Source organism: Alligator sinensis, unplaced genomic scaffold (assembly GCF_000455745.1).
Source record: "Alligator sinensis unplaced genomic scaffold, ASM45574v1 scaffold145_1, whole genome shotgun sequence".
Lineage (NCBI taxonomy): Eukaryota > Metazoa > Chordata > Crocodylia > Alligatoridae > Alligator > Alligator sinensis.
Genome location: NW_005842414.1, coordinates 825156 through 842719, shown reverse-complemented (window position 1 = coordinate 842719; position 17564 = coordinate 825156). Strand labels below are relative to the sequence as shown.

At 39.3% G+C, this 17564-nt stretch overlaps 1 protein-coding gene across 2 annotated transcripts in view; it reads left to right on the top strand.

Annotated features, from left to right (window-relative positions):
- Nucleotides 1-13924, top strand: part of MMS22L (MMS22 like, DNA repair protein) — a 159108-nt gene extending 145184 nt beyond the window's left edge. For both annotated transcript variants that reach the window (XM_025211564.1, XM_014522926.2), the window contains exons 20-24: nt 3755-3966; nt 6238-6404; nt 7840-7936; nt 9075-9242; nt 12974-13924. In XM_025211564.1, coding sequence (XP_025067349.1) covers nt 3755-3966; nt 6238-6404; nt 7840-7936; nt 9075-9242; nt 12974-13055 — 726 coding nt within the window. In that variant the 3' untranslated portion in view covers nt 13056-13924. The remainder of the gene's footprint in view (nt 1-3754; nt 3967-6237; nt 6405-7839; nt 7937-9074; nt 9243-12973) is intronic.
- The last annotated feature ends 3640 nt before the right edge of the window (nt 13925-17564 follow it).

The following is a 17564-nucleotide window of genomic DNA, read 5'->3' as shown; positions in this document are numbered from 1 at the left end:
AGAATGTAGTGCCTGTGATGTTTTATTCCATCAGGTAAATAAGATTAAAGTTTTTGGGACTATCAAGCCAGCATTTTTTACAGGTGTCTAATTCCCCACTTAAAATGTTAAATAAAATAAAAGAGTGTCCCACATAACCCAAAGATTGCCTCATCTTTTACTGTGAATTACATCCCTCTGCCTTGTGCCTACTCTATGTAACTATCTGTGCTATCTTTTGTTTCACCCAAAGGCTACAGGATGCCACCAGTTTTACGTCACTTTAGTAGCAAGGACAAGGACAGAACAAGACACCAGTGGTACTGAGTGACCTTTGTCTCTAACACAATTATGGAGCACCCACATCATTGAATGGGGCAAGCACATCATGTACTATAGTTCAGGGTGTCCAGCCTGCAGCACATGTGTCATAAGTAGTACAGGCAACCTCTGTGTATGACACGCAGCAGCCTGATGAGGGGACAGGCAGCAACAGGCAGCGGTAGATAGGGCAGACAGCAGAAAATAGAGCGGGCCCCCGGGAAGCAGCAGACTTGCCGGGCTAAGGGGTCTGGGTGGCAGATTGGCCCCTCAGTCCCCCTCAGGAGGGAGTCTCCCACAACAAACACCTTACGTTTTGTCTTGGGGAGAGCAGGGGCGGTAGCTGCAGTTGGGACCATGTTGCCTGTGGGGGCCGGCAACTCAGCAGCCTCTGCTGGGGCAGCAAGAGGTGCGTACCTGTTGCTCAGTTCTGGTGGAGTAGGGGCCTTGGTGCGGCGGGCCTTAGGGCCCTTGACCACCTTGGTCCATGCACCTGGCTGGACACAGCAGGAGGTCCCAAAGTCCTCTTTAGCTCCCTTGGAAATCTTTCACCCTCTAAACCCTATAAAGATAAGAAATACTCTTGTTCACTCAAAAGAAAGTGTCTAATATTGCAGAGATCTTTACTCCAAGGAATCCTACCTTATTTCCCAGAAGGTTTGAAGAAGCAGTGGAAACTTGTTACTCTACCTCTTCCAATATTCCTCTACCTCGACCTCAGGATCTGTAATCTGGAATGCAGAGTGTTCAGGGGTTTTGTCTTGACTGAGTGTTTTGCAAGTGCTCTACCATAGAAAAGAAGTGATTTTTACCTGATCCTCATAAAGTAGCTATTTTTATTGTTATTTATGATCTAGAACAGTGTTTCTCAACTGGAGAGCTGCAAAATTCTTTAAAGGTGACATACAATACTAGTAGTGTAAGGCATACAAGTGCTTACTTGATTCACAAGATAAACCAGAGATTTCAGACTGGAATCCATATTGCCAAAATATTCTGACTTCTTGTGGTCTTTTTGAGTTCTTTGCAACTGAAAAATTGCTCTTATTTTTATATAGTCAAGAACTAATTGAAAGCTAAGAGCTAGCATTTTCTGAGGAGCTTTGAGGTTGAGAACCACCAATCTAGGAAAAGCTAAATGACTGGGAAAACCCTGATGGATAAACTGTCAGACAAAAATATATCATTCTCTTCCTAAAAAAAAACAACACCTGGAGCTCTATTAACTGTAAATATAAGTTGATCTATAAAATCTTATGTGCCCTTTGAAGAGGGAGGTTCTTTGACCCATCAAGCATAAAAATGGAAGCATCCTTAGAGAATTTTTTTTTTAAATTCAAGAACACGTTTGCACAATTTTAATTGTACTACAGTTCCTTTTTACATATTGAGATGGCTTTATTTGCTCATGATATAAAGAAATGTTAATAGTGGTTAATAGGTTAACCACAACCTAAATCCTGACCGTCTAGATGATGCCACTTTGTACTTGGTTGGCACTTTCACTACATTTTTAGGCATGAGCACTTGTTGCCAAACTTAAGAACAACAAAAGCTTCTGATCCTATCAGTATAGGCAGATTTTCTGGTAATGTCCTAGTTACAGTCATGAAACATGGTTTTTTATTTAAATCTTTCTGTTTCTTTGAGACAAAAAAAAATTCCTGGGATCAGTCCAGCTCTCATCAAAACTTGAAAATTTTCTGTGAAAGATCATACCAAATTTGTCTCATTAATCTTCTGAAGTGAATAATCTCCTTCCTTAGCCTACGGTCCTCCCCTTTAAATAATGAGAGGGCCATGTAGTGTTCTCAAGTGTTCAGATTATAATAGTAAGAGCTGTCTTTCACTGAGAAGGAATATACATTTTGCCAGAAGAGGCAATCCACTGATAGAACCAGAGTCTCTTAAGACCTGGGTTGTGGTTCAGAAACTATGGCTTTCATCACAGAGATTTATTATAAATCCTCAAAAGAAGCTTCAAGAAATATCTGAAATCTAGTCCAGTAGGAACCATGCTTCAGTATTCAGAGACGTTTTGTGAAGTTTACATCAGAAATACTTAAATGATTTCCAGGATCTCCATCTTCAGGCACATCCATATGTGAGACAGGTCTTTAACCTCCTTAATTGTTAAGTTCCCTAGTTCTCACTCTTCCTTTACAGGGGAACCAAATTTTTCACTCTCCAAAAAATAAACTTTTAATCCCAGAAAAGTTCAAGTCTTCCTCTCAGCTTGTGAGCCCAACATGTTTTTGCTCTTGAAGGCCATTCCACTTCTAGATCATGTATAGAAAGTTCTAGACAGTAGTCTCCTTGGATGGGCTCTTATGAACTTAGCTGTCCATAATGCACATGCTGAATTTACAGAGCAAAGGGCCAGAGAGACAGGAAGAATCTCTTGTACCTGTAAACCAGAATAAAGTAGTTCATCTAGAACGTCTGCGTTTCACACCATAACTTCTAGATGTATCTGTTTGAATATCTGTGATGTATTTACTGCAATAACTGGTGGTGGGTAAAGAACGGATTTCTGTTGGGGGGAGGAAAGTATTATGTTTCCCAAAACAGTAGGAAAAGAATGGCTTAGTATACAAATCTGTACCATACTAGTATGGATATCTGAAGCTGCTCACTAATTACGTAGGATTTTCCCCCTAACTCTTAAAGTGATTCTTTAGTGATGAATATGCCTTTCCATTTATTTTTTCTACATTACTTTTGTCTACCTTATCAAGGTGTAAATTCTAAGGAATTTTTATCCTAAGGAGATTTGTGTGCATGCTGTACTGTGACCCGTTGTGACATGGATTGCCTTTATTCCTGACTCATTCTTCTTCCTGTCACCAGTGGAGAGAGAGGGGTCCTTAAAATATGGACCTTCTCGCACAGAAACTTCTTGTGAAGAAAATGTCCTTTTTTTCCATGGTTATTGCATTATTGTGAGAAAATGTCCTTTTTTTCCATGGTTATTGCATTAATATATTGGTTTTGCTACAAATATTGCCGAGATCATTTACTAAATAGGTATTTCCTGCTTAATTTATTCTTTCTTAATTTTTTCCTGCGTTTCACTCTTTGCTTCAGCTTCCCCCAGGGTAAGCCGCACTATTTTAATTTTCACTATAAACAGGTGCAGAGAAAGAGCTCAAAATAATTGGGGCTTAACTTAAATTGAAAAGGTTAGGGCAGGGCCCTGTAGGTCTCACCATTCCAAATGTTCTTTTTTGTGTGTCATTAGTAGGAAGAATAACACTTTTCAAACATAAATATCAGTGTGCTTTACAGCTCAGTGAGATTCACTAGTTTTCTTAGTGCCACAGTTAAGTGATGTGAACGTAGCAATAATTCACCTGTGGCGTGTAGGCAATAGAAACTATTCCTAGTAGCAGGTGCAACATGAAAGATTTGTATTCAGTTTATTTAATTTTTCTTTTTGAATTTGTTTTCCTAGGGTTTGTCTTTTATATGCTGTCAGTCCCAAACTCAGGGGGCCTACTTAAACCAACAACTAGGGAGCATTATTCAACAATATTTTGGACGTTTTCTCCCCCCTTCACCATCAGCCTCAGGCATTGGACAGCACCCCATGCTACCAGCACTGTGTCATTCCACTAACACCCCACAGACTTTGCATCTGCGGAAGACCACTGCACATACCATAAAGTAAGACTTGGGGAAGGAGAGTCATCATACTGGTTAAAATTTAATTTCTCCACAAATGGTTTATGGCCTGGCTGGTATTATTAATATTTCTGTTTACATTCCATAAAGAGTTTAGTTTGGGCCTAGTTTAGCTTCTTCTCATGTATAGGCACATAATAAGAGATGAACTATTTCAGTGTAAAGAGATTCCAATCTAAATGAACATGGTGGGTCATCTTGGGTGGCAGTTGAGGGCAAGGAAAATAAGAATAATAATAAAGGGAATACCACTCGGTTTGATGAGTAATTTGTAGATAAGTAAACATAACACATGTATGTCAGTGGGATTCTCATTTTAGTGAAATTTGCCAGAGAAGAACTGTGAAATATGTTAAAATATTATTTTATTTCAGGTTTCAAATTCTTGCACTGCCTAACTTGTGAAAGTTTGACATCACAACCTTAATGATGTTCTCTTAATGTAGGTGTTCATATATATGAAATACAATGCTGACCACGGGGAGAAGGCTCTAAAGGAAAAACAGCAGTTGGCAATGTAGAGGTGGAGCAGCACATGGCAATATGACAGAGGACTGGGGAAAATATCTTAGAATCATAACAGTCAGTGAAGAGACACATTGTCTAATGGTTAGGAGCAGTCACTGAGGGCCACGTTTAAACATCCATAGAATTTACTAATCTTTTTGCCATTGACCTCCAAAAGGATAATTCTTTTGCTCAGGGGAGATTGAGCCATGTCATCAGAATTCACTTAGTCCAGGACAGAGAAACATTTCTATGATATGGAAAGAGATGCCCATGGAAGAAATAAAGCTGCTTAGGCTGTATGTATAAAGATTTTTGTGTGAGACTGTCAGATTAATCGGGAGATACAGTTAACCACTGAGAAGTACAGGAAGACAGGAATATCACCTGAAGAGTCTGCAATACGAAATGCAGACAGAACACATTGGGAAGTACAGTAGAACCTGACTCATTTGTATCTGGGTGGTTCACAGCCTGGGTGGTGCAGCAGGTCCCCAGATTCAGGATGAGTGATTCCACTGTTTGCCACAGATTTTACTTCAAAGGATGCTGGTCCTCCACTCAGCTGGAGCATGGCAGCAGTTCTGTGCACCTGACTGGAGAAACAGCACTCTTCAAAATAAAGGGCACAGCAAAGAAGTGGATCACCACAGTGGCCCAGCACAGCTGGCTATATCACAAACCCACATCTTTGCAGGGAGGCAAAGAACCTAACCGTGTGAAGTATCTGCACTCACTGTATGAAGGTGAAAGTATAGATATGCCTGTGCCCAGGCTCATCACTTATTGTTAATTAGTATTTCTTTTGTTTTTCTTTTTCTTTATTGTTAGGTATCTGGAACGTTGTTTTGCATGTTCTGATGAATAAATACTGATGAATACCTGTTTTTATTTTTCAGTAGACTCACTCCTTATTTCAAATGAAAAATGATTCAGATTCTTGCCTCCTATTGATGAAAACGTACAATTCAAATCATTAAGTTAGAATACTCAAAATGTGCTTGTTAAAATCTGTTACTGTCCCAGGGTGTCAGATTGCCTTTTATCCTTGTGACATACTTTATACTTCAGCCTACATTATTTGTTCTGACTGAGCAAAGGCACAGCTTGTTGTTAAAGAGGAATTAACAACAACTGGATTAATACTACCTTAAACCAAAATTACAGAGGAGTAGGTAAAATTCTTAGAATTCTAGTCAATCAGAGAGTGTATAAAATATATCTTTTATTCAATTGTTTTATCATCAAATATATTAAAAGCCTAGATTCAGGATCTGGTCATTCAGGGTTCCCTGCAGTACTCTGTTTTAGGAGCACAAACTATTGGAAGGGGGTTATGGCATGGCAATTGGAGAGAAGAATCTTGCCGTCAGAATAAATACAAAGGGTTATGTACGCTACAGGCATCTTTGCATACAAGTACATGTGCATAGCGGGGTTATAGGCAGTGATTGTGTTTTGGATCTGCATTTGTTTATGGGTTCAGCATTTATGGTCATGTTTGAATATTTGACCATAGCTACAATAGCTGCTATTTCTGAGTTTCCACAACAATAGAAGAGCAGGAAAGCATCACTCTGTGTTCTAATAAATTAAGAGTAATTTTTAAGATTAAAAGACATTGAAACCATATCTCTATCCTCCATAGAGATAGAAGTCCACTTAATAGCCCTCCTGGTGAACTATAGCAGTATTAGAGAAAGATGCTTAATGAAAAATTATAGGCTGAGTTTTATTTCTTTTCAGTGAAAACTACCTGCAGTTCAAAGGTAACGCTCCACCTCCCCGTCTGGCCTCAGTTCTGGCTTTCATTCTTGAAGTACTCCTAAGAACCAAGAACATTGAAGTATGTGACATTGAATTGCTGCTCCCTGCTGTGTTGAAATGCTTAGTATTTGTTAATGAACCGCAAGGTGAGTGACTTAATTAACTTTGAATGTATTCATGTAAACATGTTATAATTTTTACCTACTAAACATGTTTTATCCAAGTGAGTAGGGTAGGTTTGTTAGTTACAGCTATTGGATGAGACGCATTGGCAGAAACCTGCCTTGCTGTTGGCCATTCTAGATCTGATCTCTGTCTTCAAGATATCAGAGAACTTGGGAATTCTCCAGAGACATTGTGTTTGGCTTCTCTACTTTAGTGACATTCTTTGCCCAGTGAAAGGCTCCACATTGCCAGGCTCCTGAAGAGCCCTTCCATTCTTCTTTCTTATTCTTTTATTTTTCACCCTCACTGAGGTCAAAGGATGGTTTGCTCTGGCTTTGAGACTGTGGAGGTCTGAAGAGCTCTGCCATGTGTTCATCCCCAGATTTTTGTATTTCATTAAACATGGTGTAAAGTGGCACGTTGATTTCTGAAGAAGTTACTGAGAATACTTTTTTAATGTTAACACAGAATTGTTCTAGGTTTGCTTGTGCCTGCAGTCTTCTTTTAGATGACTAATAAAAACAAAGAACTCAATTAACCCCACCCTTGTGCAAGTTAGTGTATGGGGGAGAATGTGACTTCCACTTCTGTGCCAGTGGCAGCATTTCACAAGGTGGGGATTCGCCTTTGCCTTTGCCTTCTCCTGGGGATTTTGTTTAGTGAAGTAATTTTTAATTGTGGTCTGTAGCAGTTTCAAGGACAGAGCATACACAAGGGATGCACTTGCATTGACACATTCCCAGTTAAAGCATCTTCCTACAGCTAAAACCAGCTAACTGAACTAATCAGCTGGAGCAGGAATGGTGCATTTCTGTACTCCCATAACTGTCTGTTGGCTGTCTGTCTGCCAAGGCAGAGTTTCTGTACCCAGGGGTCTGCAGAAGCCAGCATAAATCCCAGGGTTAAATGCAGTTCTAAATTTATAAAAGACTCTGTGTGTAGAGAGTTATTCCACATAAATTGTCATAGAACTGAATCTATTTAGTTCTTTAAAAAGAAGAGGAGGAAGAAAGAATAGATAGAAAAGTATTATTGAAAGGATGAGGCAGTTCATATTTATACCTCAGTGCAGTATGTAATCCCCAGAATGTTTTTCTTTCATTCAAAGTAAAAATGGATTAAAGAATAAACCAAATCTAAACTTAAATATACAGGTCTATTTTCATTGAATACCTAGATTTAAAAGGGATGTTACTTAAAACCAATGGATTTTAAGAGCAACAGTAGGGAGATAAGAATTTCATTGAATGTATCTGTGCTTTACTGTACTTTATAGCGAAGCAATCACCACTACAGTTGTTTTACTTAAACAAAGTACTTTACATGATTTTTTTTAATTAAAAGAGAGTAATCATTATAGGAGCTACTCTCCAGATGGTCAGTTCAAGAGCTCTTGAGTTTTTTTTTCTCTTACAGTTAAAAAATTATCTACAGAAATTCTGCAGTACATAGTAGAAGGCTGCCAAATGAGGTCAGGAGGAGAGCCTGCCACCCAGCTGACTTCGGTGTTTAGGTAACCAGAAAATATGCCAACTGGCAATGTAATCAGTGCAAAGTGTTTGATAGCAAACAGGTTTTTATTTTTTGTAATAAGTAATTATCCCTTACATAATGCTTTGTCCTTATTTATAGTACTTAAATTAGTGCATTCTTGGCACTGTTTTAAAATGGTTAGCCAAAAAAATGACAGGGAAAAAAGTACAAAAACAAATGTGTATATTTTCTTGTAGATTAGGGCTTTTCTTTGAAGCATAAGCAGCTGAGAGGTGCTTTGCAGTCTTAATGGAGAACTCCCCAGAAGATGGTGAATCATGTCAGATACTAAACAGGCTAGTGCATATGCCTAATTTCAGGTGCAGATACCTAAATTCAAATACACATCCAAGTGTGTTTGCTTTTATATTTTTAGAATTGAAATTCCCAATTTGCAATATGCAAATCTTTCTTAATGAAAATTGCTTACTTACACCCTTCTCTAAATTTTTTTGGATCCTATTCCCCCCCCAATATAGAGCAAGCAAACACTGCATGTTTCCTAGATCTAAAGACATTTTACAGATGTAAGTGTTGACCCTGTGTTGTGCAGGGAACAGATGCACAAAGCCCAATTGTAATCAGTGGGCCTCTGTCAGCTCTCACACGGTATGCCCTGACATTCCTCAGTGTGGCCAGTTAGGGAACATTTCATCTCTGATTTGGCATAATCTGCTTCCAATTCAGATTCTGCCTGCAGCTTTAAATGCTTGAGAAACTCTTGTAGTTTGGATATATTTGCAGTCAGTTGTGTGCCCAACTTAAGACAATGGTGAAGTTTTATAAGAAAATTGTTATTTCTGCACTTTTGACTCTGTGGGACTTGTCTGTTATACATTTAAGCCCACACCTGCAAGCTCCTGCATGCAAGCAGACACCTATTACAGGGCAGAGTGCAATGAAAGAGGAAGCTCATATGAAGCAGCTTGGAGATTCAGAGGGTATACAGTTTCACTGGTAAAAGTTTGTGCATGAGTCTTTAGTGTTAGGCTTTGTGTCCTATGAAAACTGTGAAGTCAAATTGCTGCTTCTGATTTCATTGTTTTGAGAATTGTCTTTTTGAGTGCTTTCTGCAGCTAGTTGTGAATTTGCACTAAATGCCCCTGTTTCTCCTTCAGGCAGTTTATTCAGGACTACACCACAGTATATGATCATCAGGTTTTCAGCATCCTAGAAACAGTGGCTATTCTGGATCAGATGCTAGTTATCAGCCTGATTCCCACAATCACTGAGTCTCTGAAGGATTCAGAGCATAAACAAGGGCTTGGCAGAAACACTGCACAGAGGTATGTTTTGTATATATTATCATTGCTTATTGTCCACGAACAATAGAAGTTTATCTCTTGGTAGAAGGCAACTTTACACTTTAGCACAGATTTCATGTAAGAGGTGTAGGTATGCTCAGCTACCTTCTATTCAACATTTAGCAAAATAAAAAGCAAGTGCTTCGTAATTGTGAAATACTTCCTCAGATATTTTGGTATCAGGGTTGCATGTGTGCACACATGTAGATACTTTATGAAGAGCCTAGGTGCCTATAACAGCATTAATTATCACGTATATTTTTGCAATTACATTTCAGAGCTCCAATCTTGGACCAACTTTGGATTAGACTATGTTCTGTACAAACAACAAATAAAAATTTAGTCCCCACTCCAAAGAGTTTACAGTCTATGCCTGTGTTCAGTTAGGTTGTGCTGTAAGTCTGTATTTTAGGGCATTTTTAAAAATTACATAGTAAAATTATATAGTAGATATCTAATCTAGGAGGAAACTTTTGGCAAAATGTAAATACATTGATTAATTTTAAGTATTTTTAAGCACGGTTTGAAAGAAAATCATGCTTGGGCCATGTTAAAAAAACAAACAGCAACAACAAGATAATTGCTGATCCTTTAACTTTGTTAGTCATTTCTGTTTTTAAAAGTCTGTACTGACTTTTACATAATATAATCATAAGACATCAAATTAAAATTGAAGCTATATCAAAACATAATCTCTCAGAACCAAAAGTTTATTGGTATGTAATATATCTCAGGGGAGCATGAGAGAAATAAAGGTCAAGAAATTAGTCTTCTTCAGTAGGCAGAGGAATATCAAATGTATCTTAAGGAAGATGCTTACTTATTTACAGGACTATAAACTGGAGAGGGCTATTGTCCATAAATGTATAACTCATTTTACTATGAAAAGTCAAGATCCACTAGTCTTAAGCTTTGATAAATATTGCAACTCAGATATTTTTATGCACAACTAAGGATGTGGACACATGATACATTTGCTGCATAGTGAAATGACATTACTATATAGTGCACATATAATGGATACTGGATACACAAAGCTACTGTATAGTGTGGCCCCAGTCACTTAAGATGGCTGTAGGAGGGTGGGCAGCCATTTAAATTGTACAAATGGCACTAGCCAGTTCAGTATTAAAGACACTACTTTAAACTGATTTAAGTGTGCCTGCTAATTTGTACAGGAATGGGAAGCTTTCAACTTTGCACACCTCATTGATGTACCTACAGTGTTACTCAGAGCCAGCCCTCAGCCTTTCTTCAGCTGTTTGCACCTCATTAAACCTGGTTAGGTTGTTACTCACTGCATACAGCCTTGGGTATGACAAGACCTACTCAGTTTTGGAGCTGCTAATAACACTTCAGGGACAGCAGTGAAGATGGGCTAGAAGGATTAACCTGCCAGCTGTGTGTGTCAGATCATTTTTCTCACTGCCAAATGAGCCTGCTCTATGCAGCTTGTACTGTAAATCTCTTGTATCCAGTGTCGTTACCCTTCAAAAATATGTGGTAACCTTACTGAGCAGTATCCCTGCAAGGTGGATCAGGTTGTGTGTTTGTTCCTTTAGTGAATTTTATCTTGGTCATTTCCTCAGTGCTAACCAATTCCCCTGCCACCGACTGGCTGTATCAGGGGTAGACAATCCCCAGCACAGGTGCTGGAGCATGGCACTTGAAGGCATTTTGCTTGGCATGTGCACCTCGGGCCAGATGTCAAGGAAAGGGCACTCTGCCCAAAAACATTGCTGACCTTTGGGCTATGGTCTGTAATAATGCTTACTGTGAGTGGCAATCTTAGGACAGTTGGTTATGGGCCTGCTCCTCCTCATTGCTTTGCAGAAAATGTACTCACAATTTGGGGTAAATTGTTCCGTAGTACTGGCAACCCCTGCTTAGGCTCTTAACACTCAGTTTTTCAGGAACCAATTAAGCAAAACGAGCCTTAAGCAAAACCAAAAGTATTTGAAGACCCAAGATGGCAACCACAGTTGTTTTTAATGGCCCAAGACAGTGATCACGACCCTTATAACAAAACTCACTGAGCGCTAGGTATCAATTTAAAATGAGTGTTATAGGAAATAGTGTTAAGCGAAACAGTGTTAAGTGGGGGTTGCCTGTGTATCATGTGTGCACCCCTAAGAATACCCTAATGCAGGGGTTTTCAATCTTTTTGGACCAATGTATCCCCGGCGGCCAGATGTGGGGGGCGGCACGTGGCCATGCAGAGTGCTGGCAGCTACCGGATGCAAGCTGCCCCCGCCCTCCACGTCCAGCTGGGCAGGTGACACCTGTGCAGCAGAGTGGGATGGTGCATAGCGGCGCTCCGTCCCCGCCCGCCTGCGCATACCCCCTAGGGCCTTCTCAAGTACCCCCGGAGGTACACGTACCCCTAGTTGACAATCCCTGCCCTAATGGATTAATAATACTTTTCTATAAAAAGCTGTGTGTTCCTTTCATTCCTTTGATACACATCTGACAGAGTATGCCACAAAAGCCCTGCCTACCTGCTTAGGCATCTGGACAGTTGTAAGCACCCAAAATTTCTCCTGTAAAGTAATTTAGGGACTGGAAGATTTGCAGCAGTACATGTCCAGAGCATCTCAATGCCCACCTCCTGCGAAGATGTGTGGGATTCCCCAATTATGCATTCATCTGCCTATGTCCTCTCAAGAGCCCAGTCTGGCAGGTGTGCTCAGACCACTCCTAATGTGCACCTGCTGCACTAAGATGAGCACAAAGCACAACAGCCACAGACACTTTTATCCAAAAATACGATGGTTCACCTTTTGCATAACTGCCTGGTGCTAGAGCACATACCCAGTTTAATTCCCTCTTCAGCCTAAGAAGGTTCAAAGCTACATTTTCTCCTTCTCGGAAGAGTGCCCAAACCTCCAGGCTTACAGGCAAGGCTGGGTCAGGACAACACTTCCCCCCTCCCCTTTCAACTGGGCCACTCTATAGGCAAGAATGCATTATTCCAAAGGGGTCACTGAGTGAGAGGTAGCTGCACCTCACATCTGGGTGAGGCTGGGTTCCTGTCCCTGCTTGTTGGCGACAAAGCCATGAAATCTTACTAATTGGTCATAATGACAACAACTGATGTTATAGTTTATCAGAGTTACATAAGAATGTTTCAGGAAAGCTATGTAACCTATCTGCAGAACTCAAATGACCAATGAGGCTAATAATTTGTGCAGATGAATACAGTGAAATATTAAATGCGTCTGTTGTTTATATAAATGTTAAGACTGATAATGCAGTAATGATAGTGGCAAGGCCTTTTACCTTCTCTACAGGCTCCTTGTAGCCTTCTTCGAAGCAGGCTCTGTCAGCCTTTGGAGCACTGCATATAGATATTCCAGACAAAATGTAAATCAGTGGTAACATACTGAGCTTAGTATATTATTCTGTTCCAGGCCTCGGTTAGGCAAGTAAATGTACAATTAAAAAAATAAAAGTTACCTTAGGAAAGTTTACTTAGCAAATGGACTTCTGAGTACTCCTGGCATACTTCTATGTTGTTCACTCCCCATTTGCCTTTTAACCAAACTTTGTAAAAATTCATAGCATACAAAGCAGTTGCGTAAATACTAAAAGAACTAGTTCATTTGGTTTTACATTACATTATGTAAATAGTCTGTTTGGGGATGATGTGCTTTTATCCGTAAGGTCTGTGAGATTGTTTAACTAACCTGCTATCTGCTTTTGTTTCTTAACAGAGAAGCCTATAAAAGACTCTTATCTCACCTCACAGCGGCTGGACAAAATGAGATACTAAAACTGGAAAATGAGACAAGTTAGCAATGTGGTGGTGATATAGCTCTTTCCCCATGAATGTTTGCACACTGTCCCCGCCTGGAATAATCCTACATTGTACACAATCCAAGTTCTTTATCTTTGCAAGTGGAATCTATTCACCTATTTAATCTTTTTCAAAGTTACAAGCTGCTCTTCCAATAACTTATGTAGCATTTAACTATTATCACAGATGGGAAGATGAACTCCCAAATATTTTGTCTTTCAACTGATATGTAAATTCATTAAATACTAGAAACATCCATATTAAATAGATAAGAGTCTTCTGTGACCTATTTGGTGCATTTTCAAATGCACCTGGCACCAATCTAATTAAGATTCAGTGAGTTTTGTGCTTCTCACAATGAGTTTTTGAAACTCCCTACTAACTGTGTTCTATAGAAAATGTTAACATCCAGTTTTCTATTGGAAAACTTGTTTTTGCAGACCAAAAGAAAGCGTGTTGTGTAGAAATGTGTAGAACTCTGGGGAGGGGTCAGACTGTAGGCTTTTATACCCAGCAGTCGGTGTATGATATTCATACAAAGACATTCTGTGGCAGTATGCCGAGCTCAGTGAGTGCAGCACATTCCCCAGGAGCTGGGTCAGGGTCAGGTCAATGTGTTAGAGCTATCTTATGTTAACAGAAGGGCTTGTATGTATAGAATGGAGACAGGTGTCATAACCTTGCTCCTGTATTGAAAATGTTCAGGTCTTGCAAATTCCAACCTAAAAACCTCCTCTCTGCTGGGTGGGGGAGGTTGTGCAGAAAGCAAGTTTCAGGTTCTTGAATAATAAGAAGCTCCCCGACCCTGACTGAATAGTAATTTCCCTGGATTTAAAATAACGAACTGAAAGTTCTTGTAACCCCCCCCCCCCCCCCCCCCCCAAAAAAAAAATAATGTACTAGGATTGTAAGGTTTCTTGATGTGTGAACCTCATTCTCTGCAGTTTAATTTAAAATGAGTGTAATGGGAAGGTGGAACTTATGGACTTGATGGAACTTATTTCAAGATCTTAATCACCATGTAAGCCTAAACTGTTAAAATGTGTGCACCAAGCAAGTTAGGCTTCTCAAATATTTCGGCGTCTTTGGTTATCTCTTGGACTTTTCTCTAGTGAAATCTACTTTTCCCCCTCCAAGTGCCTTTAAAACTTTATTTAAGGTGCTGTTCAATTTTTCACTTGACTGAATAACCCAGATTTTTAAGACTTCTTTCTGGACTGTGAACATGGTAAGTGTGCACCTCCTGGCAACATCAGTGAACCACATACCTACTTTTAAAGTTATTCAAACTCTTAACTTTACAGAATTAATGGGAAGGAAAGGCTACTTTTGTGTCTAACAGCTTCAGCTCCAGAAACGTCCCTAAAATCTGATTCAGAGCAGCCTCTATTTCGTTACAGTAATCTTATCAAGTAGAAACAGATAATCTTTTCCCCTAAATCAGCTATCGTTACTTCAGATAATGCAGTAACTAAAAGCCTCTTTAGGCTACTTAATAGTGCAGAACATGGAGGTTCTTTTCATTATGAAAGTGACTTATTGAACCTGCATTGTAGCTTCTTGTAAGCGTCTGCACCTGGGAGGAGTTTTATTCATCTCAAGAGGATTTGCCTCCAAAAAGCGTTTTTAAAAAAGAAAAAAAACCTCCAAGTGAGATTAATAGAGATGCCTTCGAAATTTGAGTCTTACCACACAGTAGATAACAGAACAGATGTCTGACTGTAGTATCACTTCCTGAAAGTAAAGCCTTTGACTTTTAAAGAACAGATAGAGAAGATATTGTAACAAATTGTTTAATGATGTGTTTAATGGGTTTTTAAAGGCATATTTAATACTGGCTGCAGTACCTAGAAGTTTTTAAAACTGCAACAAAGCTTTATACAAATGTAACACGGCTCTTAGTGCATGAGAAGCTAATTTAAACACTTTGTAAATGATCATTCTTCTCCATCAAAAAGTTAATACAAACAGAAATAAAGCATTTTGCATTATCACAGTCAACCACTTGCAAATGGGCAGTCTGGTTTGGTTTAATAATTTGGTATAGGCAGGTGCAGATGTGACTGAGTTTTGACAATATGAATGACAAGGCTTATAGAGTAGTATGCAGGGTCAGGATATTCCACCAAAATACAGCTTGACAGCTGTGAATCACTTGCACATGGAGCTATGAGCAACAGAGATCCCAAACAAGCTAGACAGTACATGGAAGAGGTGTTTATGGGAACTCTTTGCAGTTACCCTCACAGTCCCCTTGATTGTGGGCCAGCCTGGCCTATGTGTTTGGTGAATCAGCTGAGCTATAACCCTCTGAGCGGGAGCAATGGCCCGCATCTGTCATACTCACCTACCAGCCCTGGTGTCTTGGCTTTAATGAACTGAAGATCCTTGTTAGTGCTTTACCTTAAAAACTTCTAGGGCTGGCCCCTTAGGTGTCACAGCAGTGAGTAAGACAATTTTTAACCTAGCCCGCCTCTGAAATACTTGAGTGAGGAACGTGGGTTCCCCACATAGTGCATGGGGATAGCTAGGTGCCTAAGAATGAGATCTATAAAACTGTAAGCATGGAGCTAGCCAATGATGAAAAGAGGAATGAAGCGTAAGTCTTTAGTGATTGGAGCATAGATCCCAGGATGAGGGAAACCTAGTTTCAATTCCTGCCCCAGCCTGAGAGAATTCAAACTCGCATCTTCCACCACCCAAAAAGTGTCTTAACCACCAGACGACAGATATTCTGATGTGATGTTCACTCCAACATATCTAACAGCTTGATAATTTGGTCCTTTTCCTGCGAAGTGAGACATGGGTCCAAGCCCTAGCTCCAAATTAGGCAGAATGGTGATTTTAAAAACAGGCTTCTCCTCTCCTAGATAAAGATGCCGTAACCATTGGGCTTTGCGATAGACTTCACCCCACCCTGCCCCAAAATGTCTCATTCCTCTCTGTCGTGTGAGGTTCAATCTGGTGGGTGTTCTCTGAAAACCTGAGTGGTTATGCCTGGAGCTAGCAACAGAAACTTAAGTTACTTGATGGTAACTGAAGAGGATCTCATTGATGCCTAAACATTGAAATGAGGCTCCTAGGTGGCAGTTAGACACCCATTATCACTTGGTAAAGCTAGGCTGTAATCCTCAATGCCAACTTTGTTTTTTTTTACCATGGTTTACCCCTTTACAGTCCTCTTGTGGAACCACACTTCCCCATTAACAGCAGTGCAAATCCAAAGTGTATAAGGGAGAGAAAAGTTCTCTGGATTGCATGTTATACTGCTCAAGTAATTTTCCCTCAGGGTTTGAACCTTTATATCATTTGTAATTTATTTCCATAATCAAGAAGAAGAAAATCCTGAGAGTCAGATTGTAGCCAGGGTTACTGGTGGAATTCAGAAGGATTTTTGTAATGTACTTCTAAACTTTGTCCAGCTCACTTTATGAGAGCACTAGTGACAACTAAGACATTTATGATATAATTGACCACCACCTGCACAGAGATGATTGTAATCACATCTGCCATATTTCACTGGAATTTTGATAACTTTTAAGCAGAGATTTAATATTTTATCAGGACTACTGCAGTGGCTCATTAAAAGTTTTCACCATTCCTTTTTCTTTAGGAGAGGGGAGGAGAGCTAGAAAATGGCAGAAGTGCTGCTGTCAGTATTACAAAGGCCTCATGTACACATTTTTCTATTTTAACGTCTGCTATGGTACAGTTAGTATAGTTCTGGACCTTGTGTTCAGCTTGTTTTCTCTCTGAAATGCATAACATTGATAACTTTAAAAAGGTCACAACATTCAGAATATGAATCACCTCTCTCTATCATGACTGTGCTATAGAACGTGAATCCTAGGCAACACAAGGAAAAGTAGAATTTAATTTTATTTTATTTTGAAACCAAATAACTTACTTTAAAAGGGGAAAGAAAAGAGGGCTGTTCAACACGTCAAAAAATTGTAAATATGTCAATTTGTTATTGAGAGCAGGAGTAATGTATTTTAAACGTATGCTTCACTTCCATTTTCATGGAAAAGAAATCAAGGTGAGAAGGGGGCATTTCATAATATAAAGTTAATGAGAGCTCATTAGATAGAAAAATTTACCCTTTTATGCTAGCATGAAGAAACAGACACATGCAGAAGAATAAGGCTTTGCACAGGATTTGTAATTATACCAAACTTGAGCTACCAACAACATGCGTGACTTTTTTATGGTCATTTATGAAAACTTCCATAACTGTCCATCTAAATGGGACTTTTCGCTCAGGAAATAGATAATAGATATTACTGCAGTTCTTCCCCCACCTCTCTCCCTCTTCTGTAACCTCTAAAAAAAATTTCAGTTTAGTCTATAATTTATTATTTTAATAGTTATCTGTGTTTTTTTTTTAAATGGGTGTAATCAGTCTGCCTGGTATCAATAGTTAAAAAAAAAAAAAAAAAAAGTTGAAAATGAAAAATCCAGAGCTGGGTCAATATGTCATAGCAGAACTGAGAAATTATTTTAGAAGA